At 44.4% G+C, this 23,203-nt stretch overlaps 2 protein-coding genes and 1 long non-coding RNA gene across 6 annotated transcripts in view; 2 read left to right on the forward strand and 1 right to left on the reverse strand.

The window, feature by feature from the left end:
- The window catches only part of CREBRF (CREB3 regulatory factor), a 60,899-nt gene extending 57,981 nt beyond the window's left edge, over positions 1-2,918 (forward strand). Inside the window, exon 10 of the mRNA XM_059417372.1 lies at positions 2,834-2,918. The gene's annotated coding sequence lies outside the window, so the exon portion shown is untranslated. The remainder of the gene's footprint in view (positions 1-2,833) is intronic.
- Positions 1,918-3,717, reverse strand: LOC132028433 (uncharacterized). The gene is made up of 3 exons (XR_009407436.1): positions 3,439-3,717; positions 2,897-3,057; positions 1,918-2,284 (listed from the first exon to the last, which is right to left on the reverse strand). It is a non-coding gene; the product is annotated as an uncharacterized LOC132028433 (long non-coding RNA).
- BNIP1 (BCL2 interacting protein 1) lies at positions 2,936-22,102 on the forward strand. Of its 4 annotated transcripts, none has more exons than XM_059417377.1 (6): positions 2,936-3,109; positions 4,890-4,982; positions 6,444-6,535; positions 9,250-9,351; positions 10,184-10,302; positions 13,613-20,611. In XM_059417377.1, the coding sequence occupies exons 1-6, from the start codon at positions 3,026-3,028 to the stop codon at positions 13,807-13,809; spliced, it is 687 nt and encodes a 228-aa protein (XP_059273360.1). In that variant the 5' UTR covers positions 2,936-3,025; the 3' UTR covers positions 13,810-20,611. The 4 variants fall into 4 exon arrangements, with proteins under 4 accessions (XP_059273360.1, XP_059273361.1, XP_059273358.1 ...); XM_059417378.1 differs by lacking the exons at positions 2,936-3,109; positions 13,613-20,611 and adding exons at positions 5,219-5,552; positions 20,618-22,102 and having other exon boundaries at positions 4,895-4,982; XM_059417375.1 differs by lacking the exon at positions 2,936-3,109 and adding an exon at positions 5,219-5,552 and having other exon boundaries at positions 4,895-4,982.
- The last annotated feature ends 1,101 nt before the right edge of the window (positions 22,103-23,203 follow it).

Consider the following 23,203-nt stretch of genomic DNA (forward strand, 5'->3'; position numbering starts at 1 on the left):
GAGCATGTTGGAGGGTGGAGAAAAAAGGAGCTATGTTTTTTCCTTTACTGCAGAAAAATTGTGTGGAAACTGTCAGCTGCATAGGAATTTCCAGCAAGAAGCCAGATGTGAAAGGGGCCCAAGGTCATGTGTCCTAAATAGGGAGCTTCCATCTGAGGATCCAAAACTTTTGAGTGACCTGAAAAATGTCAGTTTCTTGAAAATATTTTAGTCTTAAAACATCACCAGAAATGAACTTAAAATGTACAAGGTCTAGATAAATAAAACTTTAACATGAAAGACACAGAAGAAGACATGAACAAATGGAAAAAAAGACCCAAGTTCTTGAACCAGAGAAGCCAATAACATGAAGCTGTCAGTCCTCAAAATTATATTAAAAATTTAATGCTATCTCAAAACATATAAATGGGGTTAAAAAAAAAACTCTACAAAGTTCATAGGGGAAAAAATAATTGGGAGATGCTGGGAGGAGAAAAAGATTGGGCATTTACACCAAACACATGAAAACACATAAAACTATAAACTGTCATTTTGACCCATAAATAGGCCAACAAAACAGAATGGAAGGTTTAGAAATAGATTAAAATGTAAGAATTTATTATGGTCGATGTAGCATCCAGAAGCAGTGAGAAAAAGATGGATTCCTCAGAAAACAGGGTTGGAACAACTAGGAAACTCTGGAAAAGAAAAGTTGGCTCTGTATCTCACACAGTAAGCCAGTATGTATCTCAAAATGTATAAATGAACAAATAACAGAAGGAAATGTGGGCAATTCCTTTAAAACCCATGGGGTGGGGATGGGGAGGCCTTTCTAACTTGGATCCCAAATCCAGGAGTCATAAATGAAGATCAGTAAATTCTATGCGAAATAAAAATTTAAAAAGCTTCTCTAAGGCCAAAACCATCATAAGGCAAGTCGAAATTCTATAGTCTATGCAAAAAGCTAAGGGCTAATCCTCCTACTATATAAAGAGCTCCTGGAAACTGGTATGAAAAAGAACAACCACACAGTAGAGAAGTGAGCAAAGTAAATACAAAGAGCACTCAATCTCATTCATGATAAAAGAAATGCAAATTTTAAAAAATCTTAGTATTTGTTAACACAGCACGTTGGCGGGAAAGCAGGCATTTGTACTGCACTGCTGTGGGAGTATAAATGGATATAAACTGTCTGAAGACCAATTTGGTAGTATGTATCCAAATTTTAAAATGCACATATCTTTCAACTAGCACTTTCTGCACTGGGCAAGTCATTCTCTCTGTGCTGTTTCTTCTCCTGTAAAATGTGGATAATTCTACCTCATAGGTTTGCCATGAGAGTTCAGTTCGATGACACACATTAAGAACCTAGCACAAAGTGCCTGGCACATAGGCAGCGTTCCAAAAATGTCAGTAAAGTCATAGCAGCTAATGCCCGTTGAGTTCTTAAACACATGCCACACTGCTGCACTATGCTTGGCGCTCTTCATGTACTACCTTATTTAATCCTCCAGACAACCCTGTGATTACCACCAGTTAGCGTCCGGAGGATTCTGAGGCACAGAGATGTGAAGTGAATCGTCCAGCAGGAGTCAAGCAGGGTTGACTCCCAAGCCTGCAATACCCTGCCTGTTAGGTGCGGTGGGATGATGAACACCTTAAGGGGCCGTGTGGAACAATGGAGAAACAGATGGGCAAGCTACATAGCCCCATGTATGCAACACTACCCAAGGGGTCAGATTTGGTTTTTGAGGGAAGACATGGCTTTCAGTGAAAGCTCCTCCACGTTCAAGTTAGGTAACCATGGGGCACAGGTGTTCAGTTTTGGTTTTGCTGTGGTCGACTCTTCGTCCATCTACTGAGCTGTAAAACTGGGGCATTGCCTCTTTCAGCTGTGGCTGAAGGATTAAGAAAAATACACAGCTAGGCATTCAGGTCTTCATATTTTATGGTTGCTGATGTGAACAAAAAAGTACATGGGGTAGGAACGAGAGGGGGGAAGCCTTCTAAGAAAAGGGAACAGCACATTCCAAAGCTATAGATACAAAAAGAGCTTGAGGAATCCAGGAGAGGGATGGGCTGAGGTAGCTCACGGCCTTGAACACCAGCTAGGAAACTTGGACTATTTAATAATAAAACTGAAGGGGCGCCTGGGTGGCTCAGTGGGTTGGGCCGCTGCCTTCGGCTCAGGTCATGATCTCAGGGTCCTGGGATTGAGTCCCGCGTCGGGCTCTCTGCTCAGCAGGGAGCCTGCTTCCTTCTCTCTCTCTCTCTGCCTGCCTCTCAGTGTACTTGTAATTTCTCTCTGTCAAATAAATAAATAAATAAATCTTAAAAAAATAATAATAATAATAAAACTGAAACAAAAGAGCCAGCATTTGTTGAGGGTCTGCTCTTAATTATTTCCATCAAAACTACTCCAGTGAGGTAGATTTAATAAATCCACCTGTACACAAAAGGAAACTGCCAGGAGCCATAGAAGAGTTATAGGCAGGGAAGTGGCTTGATCAGTTGTGATTTTAGAACCCTTGGACGGAGTATTGAACTGGCAGGGGTGCTCTAAGAGACCTGCCTTGAATTCCATAAATTAGAAGTAGTAATACCATTTTTCATTCGCTCCACAATTTATATTCACTGTATAACATATGGAAAATACAAGAAAATTTAAAGAAATATAAAAAATTGTTAACTCCTCCTTCCAGAGATATCCCAATTGATACTTTCCTTCCAGTCTTTTTTTTTCCCCATTATGCAAAAAATATGGAGTCATTAGAATGGCTCTTAGATAGAAGATGGGGAAAAGCCACTGTTAAAACGCCCTTGATACTCCCTCTCTTCTTCTCCGTGTTCCTAGGACCACGCCAAGAGGCCAAGCTGAATCCTTCCCGAGTTTTCACGAAAAATCCCCAGGACTTACCGCCCGGACCCTCGCACGCCTCAGGCCGGTCTCTAGAGGGCGCTGCCGAAAGACCGCACGCAGAAGGAACGCGACGCGAAACGCGCATAAATTTGGGCACCGCCGCTGCCCGTCGCTGGCGGCCTCAACATGGCGGCCTCGCAAGATGTACACGTCCGTATCTGTAACCAAGAGATTGTCAAATTCGACCTGGAGGTGAAGGCTCTTATCCAGGTACTAATTCCCGAGACCCCTGCCGGGCTCCAGCGTCCCTAAACCCAGGCTCCAGTGGCCTCCTATGAACTCGGTGGTCTCCCTCCCGAGCTTTAACCACTTGGTCAGGTCTCTGAGGTCGTTGATCCCGCCCCATGGCCGGCTGCCTCGTTGTGGTGTCCCTTTGGTCCCGTCTCCTTGACCGTTGGCCCTGATCCTCCCTTCACTTGCTGTTGCCTTGCCCTGTCTGGACAGTCCCATGTTCCCCGGCTCCTGACCAGGCTTCCCCTTTGTGGCCCCATTGGCCGCCCCCTCACACACTTCTCTGCGGGGACCACCGCATAACATACCTGCCACCCTGGTAGGCCACGCCTTCTGACACCAACTTCCCCACCATTTGGTGGCGTCCTGGGAGCCATTAGCCTCACCCCCTCCTGGCCAACTGGTCAGGGTGTGGTGTCCCGTGGTACCAAAGGCTGCCTGACATGGGAGGCACCCGATGAAATGAACTTTGTAAATGAGGAAATCGGATAAAATATGAAGGCCTGAATCAGAAGGCAGATGGTGGCAAGACTGCGACCGGACGGGGAAAGTCAGCCCAGAGAAGGGACTTAGGGAGTATCTATAACTTTGTTGAACAGATGGGGTAATTGCGATGCTTTGCCTTAAGCCATTTGAGGGTAGAAGGCAGCAGAGCAGTAACCAGTTGGCACAGGCAAGAGTTAGGAATGTAGAAATGGTTCCTAGAATTTAGCAGAAAGAAACTGGGAGTTTTAAACCTTGATTTTAGGCGTTATTTCCCTTTTCAACAAATGTTACTAAACATTAGATGTGGACTTAGTTTGCAACTAGCTGTGGCAAAAAGTGAAGGACAGTAGGACTCTCCATGGAAACCAGATGCAGAATAAACCTTATGGTGGTGCAAGGGTGTGTGATTTAACGACAAAGCCAGAGAATAAGTGAGGAAACTTGATGCAAACATTTAAACGTCTTCTTCAACTTCACTTCTCCATACACACTGCAGAACTTCTGGGATGAATCTAGAAAAATAAATTTAGGATTCATACAAATAAAATTGTCTTTTCACATAATCTAAGCTGCTTTAGTCCCCTTCTGTACTCTCTAATAAGACTCATCTTATTAGATGTCTGTGTGGTGGGCAGTGTGATGAGGAAACTGAGGCAGAGAGAACTCAAGTGACTTTTTGTTACACAGCGAAAAAGTTGCCACAGCCAGAATTTGAATCCACATACTCTGGGTCTAAGGCCTGCTCTAAAACCTGACGCCAGTAATTTTGAATGTCCAGAAACAAATTCTAAGTCTACCCTTGAACATGGCTCTAAACAGTGTGATTTATAATAGATGGTTTGTAAAATCAGGTTGAAGTTAACCTTGTTCGATGATGCCATGAATTGAGCATCCTGATTTTCAAGTTGGAAAGATCTAAAGTTTAAGTATCACCTTCGGATGTCCATTCTTTTTGGACATACAAGCTACTTTAAGCCTTTTTATACTGACCGGGCAGCGTTTTGTTAAACTTTAGGAACTAACAAGTCAAGACAGTTGTGTTTCTTTTTATGCTTTTATATTATCTGCTCAAAATTAATTTAAAGAGCTAAGAGAGAAATGTAAATGATAATGTTTTTACTTGTGTTGCAGAGGTAAGCCTCAAAGATCAGGATGAATTATAGTCAGTAGGCCAGCCTTAGTTGTGGTCTAAGCCAACTCTCACTGTACAGATGGTATCATTTCATTTTATTGCCTCGAGAAAGGCCACCCTCACCTCTTCAATGTCTCCTAGGATATTCGAGATTGTTCAGGACCATTGAGTGCACTTACCGAACTGAATACTAAAGTAAAAGAGAAGTTTCAGCAATTGCGGCACAGAATACAGGTGAGTAGCTGCAGAGCTGAGATGTGGGGCAATTGGGGAACAATGAGGAGGCCCCATCCTGGCAGTAACCTCTGCTTGAGAGCTGTCCAGGTTCTTTAGTAAACGTTTTGACAGTGCGAGTAACTGTACTACCGTGTTCTCCAGGTAAAAGTAAGGAACTTTTGAATGCATCGTCAGTGTTCACTGGGGTTTTTTAATCCTGTGCTTTGCCTAACCTCTTCCTTCCTTTTTCTAAGGTGTGCAGTCACTTCATAGGCACATACAGCACTCCTGAATCCATGTAAGGTATATGTGCTCTCAAAAACCACTGCAGTGAGAAGTACCCATTTGCATAGCCTGTTTCTGCTGCTGTGCCCTAGTGAGAATAAGATGGGTGCATGCATCTGCCCATTCCTAAGTGGGCCTTGGGGCACCTGGTCTCACTGCTTGTGGTGCTGGGATTTAAAGACTTGTGATTTTCCTGTGACATGGCCCCAGATGCTTCTGACAACTTCCGCTGTTCAACAGAGGACAATCCGTTTCAAACCTGGAAGAAAAACTGGCCATTCAGAAATAGTATGTCTGGGTCCGGTGCGTTGCCTTCTTAAGGGATTTGCAAGGCAATTGTGAAAATAAGCAGTTTCTTTCATAAGAGTTTACTTAAGAATTTTAGCAGTATCACTGAACCTAGCTGATCTTTTTGCCTTCACTCTAGCACTGATTTAATCATTTAATTTTTTATTTTTGAAAGGCTGTTATTTTCACATGTTTTATATATATGAATGTATGTGTGTAAATATGGGCACACAGTGAACCTTCAAATTGTTTGCTACTAGTCGATAATGAAATAGCTACAGGGTTTGAGAGTGAGGATTTAGACATGTAGCAGTTTGGTATTTCCATGTTATCTCCAAGTGGGACCAGGGGGCTCCTATTTACTAACTTTTTATTCCCTTTTCATTCCAGGTATGCCCTAGATTATAGGAGTGAATCTCTCATTCCAGGGCAGCTATGCATAGCTCACAGGTTGAGCGCTCTGGCTCTTAGTTCCCTTCTCTCCCTGGGGTCCTGAGGATTATCCTTACTTTCTTGCAAGTCAGCTATATACTTATAAGGATGTTTGTTCTGTTACCTGGCATTCCTAAATGTTCTCTCTTTATTTTTTTTTTTTAAAGATTTTATTTATTTATTTGATAGACACACAGCAAGAGAGGGAATACAAGTAGTGGGAGTGGGAGAGGGAGAAACAGGCTTCCTGCTTGGCTTAGGCAGGCTTCCTGGGGCTCAATCCCAGGACTCTGGGATCATGACCTAAGCCAAAGGCAGACACTTAACAACTGAGCCACCCAAGCACCCCTCTAAGTGTTCTCTTTTAGAAGGGTTTTCAAGTGCTATTGTATAACCACCTAGAAAGAGAAGTGCTCTTTGGTTTTTATATTGGCTTTTAAAATTATTTTAATATAGACCTCTTTTCCCCCAAAGGAGCTTGAGCAGTCAGCTAAAGAGCAAGACAAAGAGTCAGAGAAACAAGTTCTGCTCCAGGAAGTGGAGAATCACAAAAAGCAGATGCTCAGGTAGGTGGGGCTTGTGCTAGGTCACAGGCTCCCTGGGAGGCTTGTACAAGGGCTTGCCTAACAAACCTGGCTTAATGATTTAATTGTGTCATTTATACACAGACTGAGTGTCTTCTCTAGATCAATAGTTCTCAAAGCAGAGGCCAGCAGTGGTTGTTGGTAGGTCAAATGTGTGTATAGTTTATAAAAGCATATTTACCATTTTATTATTTTTTTTAAGTCAAAACCAAAAAATGGTTGCTTTTGTGATACAGGGTCTTTTTTTAATTAATAATTTTTATTTAAGTAATAATTTTTATTACTTATAATACATTATTTGCCCCAGGGGTACAGGTCTGTGAATAGCCAGGCTTACACATTTCATACCATGCACCACAGGGTCTTTTTTCTTTAAGGGTAATTGCTACCAAAGAAAGTCCTGCTTAAGATGGACCAAAATTTAGAAAGTTTTAAATGGAACTTTATCTTAAAAAATAAAATACCCCAAAATATAAAATGTTATGCTATGTTAAATGGTGGTTATCGTTGTAGCTGTGTGCTAACCTTTGTATAATTGAGGTATGTGCTATTTCTGGGTATTGAGTTGTGGGACTTTCCAACAAAATTGTCTGATGGCATGAAAGAGTACCCATCCCTTCACATTTGACTTTTGTATCATAATCATAAGTGTTGTGGCAAAAATATTTGAGGGCTCACTCCATCAGCTTTCCCAATCCTCTGGTAGGCAAGTCATTCTCTTTTGAAGCCCCTGCTAATCCTCCTCCTCCTGGGTGTTTCCTTCAAACTTGTTAATTGCTCTAACTCTGCCAGACCTGTCTCTGGTTTTGCTTCTGATTTGAATAATTCTCCAGCATCATCCTTGCTGAGCAACAGCTGTGTTTATAACACCCAGCAACAGTAGGAGACTGACAAAGATGTGGGCATGGTAGAGCCTAGTATAAATAGGAAGGGATGTGTGAGTAGCGACCAGTGTTAAAACGCGTGGCTCGGTTGTAATACTTTGTGTCGTGATGGCGTTTGCTTCCGTTGGCCACCAAGGATACTCGGATTATAAACACTAAGTCAGGAGGACCCCTTGTATAAAGTATAGTAGGTTACACTAGATAAGATGGGCTTCACATGGCTTTAAAGTTGAGAATGGCCACTCACAATGTGGAGTTACAGGGAGATAGAGAGAAAGCAGTATAATGAATACTTAGGCAATTGTGTGTGAAAACTGGTTGTGCTTGCCTGGGTTATCGTGCTTATCACACTGTTCAGCAAATGTTTGTTTGCTTGTCTTTTTCCCCAATAAATTGAACCCCCTTGAGGGCAGCCACTGTGGTTTACTCATGTCTGTGTCACAAGGCCCGGCAGAACCCCCTTGCTAACAGTTCAAAAATTTCATCGAGAACCCCCTTGCTAACAGTTCAAAAATTTAATTGATTCTTTTTAAATATCAGGTGTAGAATGGCATAGCAGTGCTGTTCTGGTGGCAGACATCTCTTTTTAATGTTTTAAGCACAGAGGTGCTCTTAGAAAAACACCCTGCCAGTTCACGTGCCCTGTGTTTGACTTTGTAAATATCTCAGGGGTTAGCATAGTTGATGTGAACCAGCTCACCAAGAGCCATAGTTCTTGAGTTTGATTCTCTGAGGGGCGCAGTTAATATTTTTATAGTCCGTCGACAAAGGCTGCACTGCTAACCCCAGGGAGCTGTTCACTAAATTTGAGTTGTCTCTCATAAGGGAGGTCAAGTAAAGAATAAGTCCCATGAAACTGGGCTCTGCCTAATACCTTGTGTTTGTCTTATTCGTGACTGTTCTGGGTGTCTAAAGACAAATCTTTAAAAAATACTGAGTAAGACCAAAGTGCTGAATCATTGTATTGCACACTTGAAACTAATATTACACTGCATGTTATCTAACTGGAATTTAAATAATTTAGGAGCGCCTGGTTGGCTCAGTCAGTTGAGCACCCAACACCTGATTTTGGCTTAGGTCATGGTCTCAGGGCACTGGGATCAAGCCCTGTGTCAGGCTCTGTGCTGAGCATGGAGCCTGCTTGAGATTTTCTCTCTCTCCCTCTTCCTCTCCCCCTGCTCTCGCCCTCACACGTGCTCTTTCTCTCAAAAAAGAAAAAAATTTAAAACTTTTTAAAAAGAAAAAAAATATTGAGGAAAACTACTTTTCTATGATTTTCCTCCTTCTCATAATACCTATTGATTGGCTAATGGGCCAGAGACTATTGTTCTGGGTAGGTACTGGTGATCCAGGGATGAGTAAGACATGGTTGTTTTTCACGGTTCTTCCATTTCTTCAAGAAGTGGAACCAACCAGTGCACAAGGCAGAGAGCAGTAAAATGTTAGTGATAACTTGACAGAGCAGGGCCTCGTACTCCCAAGGCAAGTTTGAAGTCTGAAGCCACTGCAGGCTGTCAGCACAGAAGTCCCATGGCCAGACTGCTCCCTCTTGCTGCCCTGGAAGGAAAGGGACAGCTATAGAGAGTAGGGCAGTAAGAGAACATCCCAGAGGCAGCCACCAGGGTCCCTAGAGATGTTGTTGCCTGAGCTGGAGCAGTTGCTGGGGCAACCAAGAGGTGGAAGTGGTGGGAGGCATGGACTCTCTGGTGTCCATTCCTGGGCGGCCTTCCCCCTCACTCCCTTGCCAGAAGGAAGAACTGCTGTGACTTGATCTGATTGACAGAAACTCATGTAAGACCCTTCTGATTTCAGCAATCAGACCTCATGGAGGAAGGCTAATCTCACTTGCAAAATCGCTATCGACAATCTAGAGAAAGCACAACTTCTCCAGGGAGGAGACCTCTTAAGGCAAAGGTATCGGTCTTTTTGTCTTTCTGGGCCCTGATGAAAGAACAGATAGCAATTGGCAAGGTGCAAAACCTGCATAGGAAACCCCTTCTTGTTTTCAATGTAAAACACTTTATTATATAGGCACTTTATTATATTGGCACTTTATTATATAGGTAATTTTTTTTAAGTATGAAAGAAATACATGCTTACTTGTAATTAATTGGTAAAATAAAGAAAAATGTTAATGACAAACTGAAACCATACTGTCACTGTGTTGCACACATTTTGATATATTGCCTCCTCCCACCATTTTTTTTTTTTTTTGCAAAGTCAGAATCCTACCGTATATGAAACATAGGGCCCCGCTCTTCTTCACATAGTATAGTAGCACAAAGATTTGCTTGTTATTTTAGAAACTCTAAAACAAAGTTTAAGAGTACATAGTATTCCCCTGTATTAGCTAATCCTGTTTGTGTCTGTTTACATTTCTGGTTTGTCAGTATTGTAAATAATACACAAGGCCACATCTTAGGACAAAATGTAGGCTTTGCCTACATTTTGGATTTTTCCATTGGAGAGTTTCCCAGGGATGAGATTATTGGGTCAAAGGTATAAATGTTTCTAAGGCTCTTAATACATATTGCCAAATTGCTTTACAGAAGGTAGCACCAGATTGCATTCCTACTAGTAGTCTTCAGAAGTGTGGTATCAGCATACCCTTGCGGGTATTGACTGTGATCATTGATATTTAAATATGTTATTTTGATAGATTTTAAAAAATGGGATCTCATTTGAAGATGGGTTTTCTTGCAGCCAGGGTTTTGTTGACATACCTCCTCCCACTCTGGACTTATAGGAAAACCACCAAAGAGAGCCTGGCCCAGACGTCCAGTGCCATCACGGAGAGCCTCATGGGGATCAGCAGGATGATGTCCCAGCAGGTCCAGCAGAGCGAGGAAGCCATGCAGACGCTAGGTAAAGCGAGACCTGGAGATAGAAGCTTCTCCCAAAGCCCTTGCTCTGACACCTGCCACCAGGATCTTCCACCTTTGCCCCTCTCCACAGCCTCATCTCCAAGCTTACTGACTTGTGTGGCTTCTCACTTCTTTGACAGTGTGGTGTTACCCAGAGTGGGGTGTGTTGCTCTTACTTCTCTTTTTGGTTTTGTAGTTGTCCTGGAAGATCTGCACAGCCCTGTCAAAATGCTTCCCAGCAGAAGCACTCCCAGGGCTTCATGTGAAAAGCAGAATTCCCAGGCCTTCTCTTGGAAAGTGGGTGCTAGCAGGGTTGGGGGAGGAGCCTAGCAGTCTGTTTTTTTCTCTTGAGTTCTGTGGACCATGTGACCAGGCAGGTTGGGGAATCATTGCTTGAGGAGATGTTTAGTGTATTGGCTGCTGGTTGGTCTGCTAGGGCCTCAGCATATGATATACTGTCCGGTGTTATATTTACTGTGAGCGCCTTTTAAAAGATTCAGTGAGAAGCCAAAAAAGAAGCCACTTGAGCACCTGGTTCTCTCCAACAGCCTTACCATGTTGTCTCCCTACTGTATAGGAAAACAGGAGAGAGTTTACTGTTTGAGACAGTTTTGGAAGATTTCATGAAGAGACAAAAGCAGAGAGCACAGTATGCAGTTGTTAGCTCCTGGCCGGTCTTGTTTCAGCCCCACCCTTCCTGGGCCTCCATCTGGATTATTTCAGAGCAAATCACAGACATCATCTGTAAATATCTCAACTTGTCTCTCTAAAAGATAAGAGACTCTTGAAACAAAAAACAAACAAAACCAAACCACAATACCATTATCACTCTTAAAAGGTATCTATAATTTTGAGCCACTTTTTTTTCAGTGCACTGCTCAAACAGGAGGAAGGAAAAGCTATGCAAGCAACTTGTCCCCAGGGTCAGTTACCTGGGCATTTAGGCTCAGTACCAGCTGATCACCTCTGCTACATGTGTGCTGGGCTCGGGGCTCACGCCTTCAAAGAGGCCTGGAGAATCTGCAAAATAGGAGGCCACCTGGCCTTTGAGTGGAGGGCTTTTCTGCTTTGATGCAGGTGACAGGACCCCCCCCCCGCCCCCACCTGCACACACACACACGCACACACACACACGCACACACACACACACACACACACACACACAGTTTATACACACATCAGAAACAGATGAGATAGTTAAGTGGTAAGAAGGGTGCACAGATGCTGAATGGCTTCTGGGGTGCTGAGGGCTGTTCTTAGAGCCCATTTTGTAGGAGGGAAAACTATTGAAGAAAGAAGAATGCATTCTTTTTTTTAATAAAGATTTTATTTATTTGTCAGGGATAGAGGGAGAGAGAGCGAGTGAGCACAGGCAGACAGAGAGGCAGGCAGAGGCAGAAGGAGAAGCAGGCTCCCTGCCGAGCAAGGAGTCCGACGTGGGACTCCATTCCAGGACGCTGGGATCATGACCTGAGCTGAAGGCAGCCGCTTAACCAACTGAGCCACCCAGGCATCCCAGAAGAATGCATTCTTAATCCTTTCCTTAGAGCTTACAAATTCAGCTTGATTTAAGAGCCTAATAGGACTACAGCTTTGTTTTTTGTTTTTTTAAGCGTATGAGGGATATAGTGTCTGGAATTTGCTGGAATTGGGTGGGGTAGTATGGGGACCAGAGTGCCAGGGAGTTGGTGGTTCTTGGGTATGGGTAATGGGCACAGGGCATTTCATGATACTGTTCTGTCTACTTTGGTGATGCTTTAAAATTCTCTATAATATGAAGTTGAATAAGAAAGGCCTATTAGATTTTTTGGAGCTGACTCTTAGGCTTTTTGGGATGGCAGTAGGCATGGAGAAAAGGCCAAGAGAGGGATTTTGTTATCCGAGTGTGTGTTTATTTTTCCCCTTCATCTGTCTTTATATAAATGCTGCTCTGCTTCCTCCGGTAATTTCTTTTACTTACTTATTGACTTTTAATTTTATGAAAGGTAATAGGCATTACGTGATTAAGAAAAAAGCCTCTAGGCCTGTATTGTCCAACATAAATAGAATGTGAGCCATGTATTTAACTTTAAATTTTCCAGTAGGCACCTTAAAAAAGGTAAAAGAAACCTGTGAATTTATTTAACCCATTACGTATAAGATATTACCATTTCAGTATGTAATTAATATCAAAATCTACTGAGATATTTTATCTTTTTCTCATACTAAGTCTTTGAAATCATGTGTGTACTTTGCATCTAGGGACATCTCAGCTTGGTTTAGCCACATAATACATGTTCAAGTGCCACCTGTGTCTAGGGGCTGCATTATTGGACTGCACAGCCCTGGACATAGCTCTCTCTTCTGACCCCTGGCCATCAAGTCTACTCCCCAAGGGCAACCACTGTTAAAAGATTCTTTTATATCCTTCTGAGCTCCTCCAAGCATGTATAGCATAAGCAAATTAAATATTGTTTATCCCCCTCTCAACAAATGGCAGTTTTCACATATGCTCTTTCACACCTCACTCTTCCACTTAACAACATATTTTATTCTGTGGATGTTCTGATGATGTTGGGTTTTTGGGGAGAATCTTACGAGGCAGACCTTCTTACCCAAGTGTCCGGCTCAAATACCCATACTCAGAAGTACATTTGTCTTCCTAGGCACAGTGAGCCTTAAGGCACATGCACATCTCCTTACGTTTCATACAGTGGCCTGAGCCTAGGTGTGACGTAGGTGTGACATCTTTAAAGCTACAGCAGTGTCCCAGGACTGAAGAAATAATATGTGTGGGGCTGGGGGCAGGCACCAGCCCAACTCTTTTGGATTCTACCAAGAGCAGATCTGACTCTCAGGGGTCCTGGCAGGGTGCACCTCAGGTGGAAAGTCTTGGTAACTTCTAGCTTCTGACCCCAAAAGGACTTCAGAGAGTGCCTGGCCACAGTCACCCAGGTTCATCTTGGGGCAGGTGACTCTTCTCACCAGCGCCTGCCTGCTTTGGAAAACTGAGATCAATAGTCAGGAAAGGAACTCTCTTCTTTTTTCCCTAGTGATGTTCACATTGAAAAATACCTAGTTTTGGCCCTGTGACATTGTATATAAACAAATCATGTCACTCTGAGCTGGATGGGACCTAGAGAGGTGCTTTCCTTATAATATGCTTGTTCATTGCTCCTCTGGATTGTTTCTGCTCACATCTTTGCTTGTGGCTGAGGGGAAAGTGCTACAGAGTGCAATGTTATTTGCTGGTAACCCAGCCAGCAGGGCAAAGTCTTTGGATTTGGTGCTCTACAGTCTCTGAGTCGGGCTCCCTCCCTCTTTTGTTTCAGCCAATTCTTCCCGGACTATCCTGGATGCAAATGAAGAGTTTAAGTCCATGTCAGGGACCATCCAGTTGGGACGGAAGCTTATCACAAAATATAATCGCCGAGAGCTGACGGACAAGCTTCTCATTTTCCTTGCCCTGGCCCTTTTCCTTGCTACGGTCCTTTATATTGTAAAAAAGCGGCTCTTTCCATTTTTGTAAGATCTGGAATTACCAGCTTTTGCCCGTTTAGCTCCAGTGTCAGGATCTGTCCATGCTCCTGAGCTCAGCCCAGGCTGCCAAACCAGTGCACACCTTGTACACCTCTGCGGCTTGCTCAAGGTGCTCAGCAGGTGGTTTGCAGACCCGGCCCCCCGGGCTTTCTGCAGGCAGCTGGCTGGCCTGTAGAAGGTGAGTAGAGCAAGAGGAGGCCTGTTACCAGGACACCTGCAGGACACAGGGACTCCAGGAGCCATCACCCGGTGTGTGTGGCTGTCACATGGGGCATGCAGAGGCCAGCCTTCAGGATTGGATCCTCCTCACTCTACTTCTCCTGCTATAGCCTTAATGCCAGATCTGGCAGAAGGAAGAGAGAATTGGGGAGAAGAAGGATGAGGAAAACTCATGTCCATTCCTTGAATAAACTTGACTATATTTAATAGAATGAAATGCATGTGGATTTATAAGGTATCCTTCTGGGAATCTGTGTCCTGTTTTTGATGTCTAGATTTCTAGGACATAAACTTAGATCATTTATTTGTTCATTCAACAAAGGATTATTAAGCAACAGCCACATGCAATGTATTACAGACACTGCTGACTATTACAAATACTTGTTAAAGCAGCTGCGGTTCCTCCCTCAGGGAGCAAGAAGAACAAGATCTCGTATGCTCTAAAAAAGTGGGTTACAAAAAGTCCCCACTGGACGTGGCTGACACCACATCTAAAAAGGCTCAGGCAGACATCCTTCTCTTTCTATGTACCGTGGTGGGCCTGGCCTGGGGGTGTGCCATGTCTTGGGGGCTGGCCCATGTCTTTCTGAGGTCCAGAGCTAAATATAACCATGAGAGCAAGGCTAGTGATAAGCTGAGGCCTGTCTGGACCTGAGTTCTGCTGAGGCCTGGGGGATACTAGGGCTCAGGCTGGGAGATGTTAGTGTCTCCTTATGCTATAGGCCTGACTGGCCTCACATATGAAATCCAGCCTCCCCACTATTTATAGCCCCAGAGGCCCTGGGAGGTGTAACATAGAGGCAGAGGGGAAAGTGGAAAGAACATGGACTTTGAACCTTGGTTTTGAGTCTTGCCTCTACTGTAAGGGACTATGTGACCATAGGCAAGTTACCTTTTGTCACTAAGCCTCAGTTTCCCCACATGTAAAGTGGGAGTGATAGTCCATGTAGACATTTGTAGAGTCAATATGAGAATCAGACAAGAATGTAAAGTAACAAATGCAGCTTCTGTCTGACTGGACAGTGGGCTTCCCAAATGGGGCCTCCTCCAGGACTCTGGGCCCTGAGGTTTCCTGCCGCAAATGGGCTTCAGTGAAAGCTGGCCTGGGTGTCGGAAGTTCTGTTTAGATCTGCTTGAGCAGAGGGAGGGTGTGAACAGTTCCGGCTTCAGTTATGAAGTGCCAGATTGTCACAGGACTAAGTGTGTAAGAGATTGGCTACACACCTCAGACTGACTAATGAACACATTCTAGGTTAAGTGTGTGTGTGTGTGTGTGTGTGTGTGTGTGTGTACATGGTACAGATACACACTTCTCTATATATATCATTCTTAAACAATTTTTGGCCTCAGAAGACAGTGCAAAATGTGCACGCATGTGTCTTATTTATAGTCAAATTAAAGCTGAGAATAAAGCACAGATGGGAAATTCCCACTCAGATTCCAGCTGTAAGTGCAGCAGATGGATGTTATCAATTTAGGATTTTCTTGTCTTAACATTTTTCTTTACTGCTTCCCACTAATTGTCAACATCCTCCTTACAATATGGGAATGTGTGGGCTCTGTACTCCTTAAAAAAAAAATCTCCCTTTGACTTTATTCTTCTTTAACTTCCTTCCTTCCCCAAATAGGTTGAATTTGAAATGTCATCAGTAGCGTTATGTCTTGCAACCCCTATCACCCAGCCACGGGGATTCAAAATCATCCCCAAGTGGGCTGGCAGAAAAGCAGCCATTGCCATGTTCAACCGTGAGAGGGCAGTGTTCACATTTGCTCTACGGTCTTGCTGTGTTTAGGACTCCCTATCAGTATACATGGAATATTTTTTTTTTTACTTTTTAAAAAAGATTTATTTATTTATTTGACAGGCATCACAAGTAGGCAGAGAGGCAGAGAGAGAGAGGAAGAAGCAGGCTCTCCACTGAGCAGAGAGCCCTATGTGGGGCTTGATCCCAGGACCCAGGGATCATGACCTAAGCCGAAGGCAGAGGTTTTAACCCACTGAGCCACCCAGGTGCCCCTACGTGGAATATTCTTATGGATTTTTTTTCCAGATACCAGACTTTGAAAAAAAAATACAAATGTACAAAGTTTACCTATATAGCTTTTGAGAGATGTTTCATAAATGATTTTAATTTTCACTGTTAACAGGCAAACTTATATTCCACATTTTGCTTAGATGACAGTCGAGGAGTTAAAAGGACAGAGCAGCTGTCAAGAGGTTGTTCATTCAAGTATTTACTGAGCACCTACTTTGTATCAGGTACTGTGCTAGTGCACTCAGTGAACAAAACAAAGATTCCCTGTCGTCATGGAACGTACAGTATGTGGGGGAGGACAGGCAGCTGATAAACAATTACAATACTAAGCCATTCATTCTGTTAGAAAACAAATGTTTTAGGGAAAAGTGAATCCGGCTAATGGAGACCTAGAATGTAGGTGTGGGGATAGGTATGCAGTATTAAAGCGGATGGTCAAAGAGGGCGGCCTCATTGAGGTAAGATCTGAGCAAAGGCTTATTGAGGAGGGAGATGCCTTACCCATGTGGACTGCTCAGGGAGGAGCGGTCCACACAGGGGCCAGCTGGAGCTAGTGCAGAGGCTTACAGTGGGAGCATCTGTGACACTGATTTACCATCAGAAATATATATTTGGTGTCCCCAGTCCTGGCACAGAGCTGCTAAATCCCTTGGACTTTACTACAATGAGAGTGATAAAGGTTTCTTCTGTTGTCTTCATGAGGCAACTTTTGGAAAGCACTAAGGATGGGGCTAGTTATCAATAGCCTCAGAGGAGGCTCTGAGGCCTCAGAGGAGGGCAGAGGGGCTAGAGATGGAGTCCAGTCACCGATGGCCAGTGATTTAATCAGTCATGCCTGTAATGTAATGAAGCCTCCACAAAACCCGAAAGGACTGGGTTCAGAGATCTTCCAGGTTGGTGAGGATGTGGAGATTGAGGGAGGATGGCACACTTGGGGAGGGCATGGAAGTTCTGCATCCTTTCTTCATGCCTTGCCCTGGTATCTCTTCCATCTGGCTGCTCCTCAGTTACAACCTCTTGTAATAAACTGGTAATCTAGTCAGTAAAATGTTTCCTTCATTTCTTTGAACATCTCCAGCGAATTAATCAAACTAAGGAGGAGGTGCTCATGGGAACCTCTTATCTGTGGCCTATTGGTCAGAAGCCTCCGTGACAACCTAGACTTGAGATGGGCAGCTGAAGTGGGGGTGGGGGTGGGCCACAGTTTTGTGGCACTGAGCCTTTAGCCTGTGGGATCTGATGACCAGGTAGGTAGTGTCCAAATTGAGTTGAATTATAGGACTAGAACTCCAGCTAGAATTGCTTATTGGTGTGGGAAAAAAACCCATACATCAGAAATGTTTCCATGCACATACTGGAGCATGACTGATGGGGGAACAGCAAGGAAGCTCATGTGGCTAGAGCAGAGTGTGAGGAGTGGTAGAGAAGTGACACAGGACATCAGCCAGAGTGGGGAATCATGAAAAGCCTTGTAGGTCATTGGAATGATTGAGCTTGTACTTTGAGGGACATAGGGAGCCACTTGGGGCAGAGGAGTGACTTGATATGACCTATGTGTAGAGAACAAAGTGAATGAGACAAGTGCAGAGCAGGGTGGCCAATTGGAAGGACCATTGCACATGTCCAGGTGACAGATTGATGGTGGCTTGTATGTGGCTGAAGCAGCAGAAGTGGTGAAAAGTAGTCATATTCTGTATATATTTTGAAGACAGAACCAATGGGATAACATTTCTTGAAGAAATGGTATCATTCTTGAAGGGATGAGAGCTAAAATTATGACATTCATTTTTTTTTAAATGTCCCTTTAATCTGTATGCCCAATCTGGGGCTTGAACTTAAATCCTGAGACAAGAGTCTCATGCTCTACCAAGTGAGCCAGCTGAGCACTCTAAAACTATGAAATTCTTGGCCTAAGTAAGTAAAGGAAGGAGAGATCTGGAGTTGGGTTTTGGACGTGTTGGGCTCGAGATGTCTGTTAGATCCCCTAGTCAAGATGCCAGGTACACACGTAGTTATGGGAGTCTGGGGTTTGGGAGAGCAGTCAGGGCTCCTGGCATAAATGTGGAAGAAGACACATGGATGAGATTTAAAGCCATGAGGTTGGAAGAGAATGCCCAGAGATATGAGTGTAGATAAAAAAGAAATAATGACCCAAAAAAGAGGAAATAGCACATGAGAACAAGGAGGAATGCCCAGAGACAGAGGAGCCACTCTTACCACTTAGACTTCTTAGGGAGTCTGTTCTTTGAATCCCCAAAACAGGAGACTTTCTGTTCTGCAAGAATCTGTTTTTCATAGTTGTCTTCATCCATCCTTGTCATTGTCACTGTCATCATCAAAAGCATCTACTGCTTGTGGAGTTCCCGCTGTGTGTTAATAACCTGAGGACTGCACCTAACTATAGCACCCCTCCCTCTTGCCTTTAAGGACAACACAGAATGACAGCGGTTTCTGTGCACTGGCTGCCACAGGGGACCTGTGGAGGGAGAGAGTAGTCCTCTGCGATGGGACAGGGACGATGATGCCTTCCCCCCAGAGCCACTGCTCTGTCTTCTCCTCTTTACTGCTCAACTTCTACGACACAGTCTGTTTCCTCACCTTCCACTTCCCCGCCCACCTCAGTCTGATTTCTGCTATAGTCACTCTCCCAGAAACAAGCCTCCTTGGGGTCATCAGTTACCTCCAGGCTGTTCCTCTGAAGGATGTCTGCCCCCACCTACCTCATCCTTAGCATTTGTGGACCATGGTGGGCATTCGTTCCTCCCAGAAACCTCCTGCTTCTGCGATACCACCCTCTCGGTTTTCCTCTTGTTCTCTGGCAACTCCTCCTTACTCTTCTTTCTTCACCTTCTCTTCATCCTTTAAGTGCTGGCTTATTAGAGCTGCTTCCCTCTTCTTCTATGTATTCCCTCACAGGCAAGGTCATCCTTCTCCCCCCCACAGTTTAACAATCATCTAGAGAATCGCTGTCAATAATTTCAAAGTTCTGTCTCCACGACTGACTCTCAGGTGAGCTCCAGTTCTCTCTCATCTCCACTCAGATGTCTCTGTCTCAGAATCCTCCACTTCAGGAGGGACCTCTCCCTCACAGGCACTGGCCTGGCTCTTCTCTGGCTTCCCTGTCTTCCCTGACACACCTCCCATTTTCCCTCCCATGGCTTCCTTTTCCCTTCACCAAGCCATCTGCTTCATACCTCTTGCCACCTGCCCAAGAGGATGAGACTTCATTCAACAATTTAATATTGTTCTGAAGGAAGACAGATACAATGCAGTTAGTGAATTCAGGAGGGCAGAAGGCTCCGCTGGCAGCAGTTTGGCAGGGTGACCCAATTTGGATATTTTTCTAAAGAAAAAAAAAAAAAAAAGATAGTAAATGTAAAAGAAGCTTCCTTTTCTTCCTTGACTAATGGTGGTCTCCCCTGGGGCCCTGCCTTGGGTTTGCCCAAGCTGTGTTTCTTCCCTAAACAAGGGCAGAATAAAAATAGCTGGGGGCTAATCTAAGAGATACCAGCTTGGAGTCTCAGCAGTTGTCAGGAATGAAGGGCTGCAGGCTGGGGTGAGGAGAGGGGTGGCTCTTATCTACCCTCCCAACCGCTCCCCCAACCCCAGTCCCCAACAGCAGAGCCCCAGGGCCTCTGGTATTGGTCAACTTGGATTCTCAATGGCCTTACTGTATACAAGATCCCATTTCTGCCCTTTGGTTACAGAGGGGACTGGGTTCTAATTGTAGTCTTCCTGGCCATATGCCCCTGGGCAGGGATCATCCCTCTGTTGTTTCCTCATCTGGAACACAGGGATACCCAAGAGCATTGACCTCTTAGGGGTGCTGAGGGATTAAAGGACAAAAGTCACCCAAGAACCCACAGTGGAGCTCACACAGTCACCCCGATGGCCATTGCATTCATTCCCAGATAAACGTGGAATGACCTCATTCCCCTTTCTCTTTGGAGCTTTATTTTGGGGGAAGTGGTGGTGAGGTGAAGAGGATGCTGGGGTTAGCAGGGAATCAGGCCCAAGGATGGAGCAGAATTTCTCAGATGGCAGAGAGCTGAACGGGACAAAGCAGGTGGTGGCAAATTGGCCATCTTTCTCAAAACATTAGGAAAAAAAAAAAAAACAATGGGAAGAATTAGCTCAATGTAAAATGTTCTGTTTATTATTATTAAATCTTTGCTCTTCTCTCTCCCCTCCCCCGCCCCCTGCAATCTTGTTCACTGGCAAAGAATGCCCCTGGGTGAAATGAATCTATAAAGTAGCAAATGAATATGGACTGGAAAATGAAGAAATGGTCAATCAATTTTAATCTGGCAGCTTGACTGGTAGGAACAACAGGGGACTCCTGACAGAAATGTCACAGTATCTAAGAAAGGAGTTCTTAGTTTGCAAAAGATGGCTCTGCCATTGCATTCTCTGCCACTACCTGAACAGGTTTGCTGACCAGTGGATTCAAGGACTGAGGGGAGGTGCGCTGTTAAGACTCTGCAAGCTCCTGGCTGCCTTGTTGAAATGACCTCAACCCACTCCACCCCCAATCCATTCCAGAATCGTACCGCTTGTGTGCTTCCGCTACACTCTGTGCTGGGCTCTAAGGACAGAAGAATAAGATTCCACCTGCTTTGCGGAGCCCACAGCCTGTTGGAGACAGACCTGGAGTTAGATAGTTACCCCAGAGGGTGGTAAGTGTCCTAAAGGGAGCCACAGGGGCCTTGGAGAACATCTGCATCCAGGTGTGACACCTCCTTTAGACTGCTTAGAAGCAGCAAATGGCAGTCAAAATAAAATTAATAATAAGCACTTCTAATGAGGTCCAAAAGCAGTGCTTGGTGAGGTGTTCAGTAGGTGATGATGTTAATAAATTTACTGAGTGCTTACTATGTGCCAGGCACTGCATTATTTCACTTAACTCAGGAATTCTACCACTGGGTAGTGTTATTACAGCTGAGGCAACCAAGACCCAGAACCGAGACCCGAGTCCAGAAACATACCCAAGGTCACACAGCTGGTGGAACTAGAATTCAAACCCAGCCAGCTAGGCTCAAGAGTCGCTAGACTTCCGACAGGAGGGATAAGAGAGGCCCACAAAGTTCTGGGGGCAGAGGCCCATTCGTGCCAACGCCGCCCAGCAACCATAATGATCTAAAGGGGTAGGTGGAGATGGAGGACTTGAGGGTGCAGGGTTAGCAGACCCCTGTGTGAGGGCGCCTGCTGAGCCCGGTCAGCACAGGAGCTTCAGGAACGGGACAGTCGCATAAGCAAAAGAAAGAATTCCCTGGCTCACTTAATGGTAAGTGGCTTTAGACACACCTGGATGCAGATGCTCTACCAAGGATGTTACAAACTGGTCTCCGTTGGCCCCTCTCTCCACTTGGCTTTCTTCTGAGGTAGACTCTGACCAGGTAGCAGGTTTCTCCCTTCCTCCACGGGCAGCTTCAGCCGTATATCCACTCTGCTTGGAGTCCCTGAGAAAGAGCCTTTTTCTTAAAAGTTACTGAAAATCCGTCAGTGGCTCCCTGCCCGAGTCCCTGGGGCCAGGGGGCCAGGATGTCCTGATTGGTGAGGCCCTGGTCACATGGCAGCGTGGGTGTGGGCGTGGCATCAGCCCTGCCTGGACCAACCACAGAGTGGGACGTGGGAGGGGGTGGTTCCTGCAAGGAAATAAGCGCAGTTGGGCTGCTTTTTGCGGGTACAGTCGTGCTCACGCCGCAGGTTGTGTGCGGGTTGGGGCTTATTTCCTTTGTAGGAAGGAGCATCCTTTAACCGGTAGATTGCTTTATTGGGAAAGCAATACATGTTCATTGCAGGGGAATTAGAAAACATTTAAATTAGAAAACATATTTAAGCAAACTCCTCCTTCCAAAGGAGATATGAATTCATATCCAAAGATTTTATAATCCTGTCTAGAGAGAATTGCTGGAAATATTTGGGAGTCGATGCTGTATTTTTTTTTTCTTTCTTCTTTTCCACCTTCGATATATATATGGGATCATGTTATATATCCTGTTTTTGGGGGGGGGGGGGATTTTGCTTTAAAAAATAGTTGGTCAAGTATAATTTATAATAAACTGCACATAATTAAACTGTACAGTTTGATGATGTTTGTCATGTGTACCACCGCAATCAAGGGAATGAGCATATCCGTTACCTCCAGAATGTTCTGGTGACCCTTTGTAATCTTTAGCATATGTGCTGCGGAAGTGAGTTTGCCGCCACCGCTCCCATACTTTCTCCAGAGGCCTACTGATCTGCTTTCTCTCACTGTAGACTCCATTGTATTTTTCATCACCTTATATAAATGGATCATATATGTATTATTTGGGGGATGTGGCTTTTTTCACTCGGTATAATTAGCTAATTATCGACCTTTTACCTTAGTATAATTATTTGAGTATTATTTCATTTGTGTTGTTAAATGTGTCGATAGTTCCTTTGTGTAGTGGAGTACTATTCTGTTATATGGACAAATCACAGTTTGTTTATCCGACCAGGATAGTGGACTTGCATACCCATGTTCATAGCAGCATTATTCACAGTAGCCTAAATGTGGAAGTAACCCAAGTGTCCCATCAATGAATGAATGGATAAACAAAATGTGGCTCTACATACAATGGAATATTACTAAGCCTTAAAGAGGAATGAAATTCTGCCAATGACATATTTTGATGACATTATACTAAGTGAAATAAGCTAGAGGCAAGAAGACAAACACTGTATGATCTCACACAAGATGTATTTTTTTTAAGATTTTATTTATTTATTTGACACACAGAGAGAGATCACAGGTAGGCAGAGAAGCAGGCAGAGAGAAAGGGGGAAGCAGGCTCCCCGCTGAGCAGAGACCCCCCCCCCCAACTCGGGGCTCAGTCCCAGGACCCTAAGATCATGACCTGAGCCGAAGGCAGAAGCTTTAACCCACTGAGCCACCTTGGTGCCCCACAAGATGTCTTTGTAGTCAAATCCATAGAGACAAAGTAGAAGGGTGCTGCTGTTGGGGGAGGGGAGAATGAGAAGGGACAATGGGGAGTTGCAGTTTAATGTTTAATGGGGACAGTGTTTCCATTTAGGGTGATTTCAGTTTAGGAAAAGTCTGGAGATGGATCCTCGTGATCATACAATAGTGTGAATGTGCTT

The sequence above is a fragment of the Mustela nigripes genome, chromosome 12 (genome assembly GCF_022355385.1).
Source record: "Mustela nigripes isolate SB6536 chromosome 12, MUSNIG.SB6536, whole genome shotgun sequence".
Taxonomy (NCBI): domain Eukaryota; kingdom Metazoa; phylum Chordata; class Mammalia; order Carnivora; family Mustelidae; genus Mustela; species Mustela nigripes.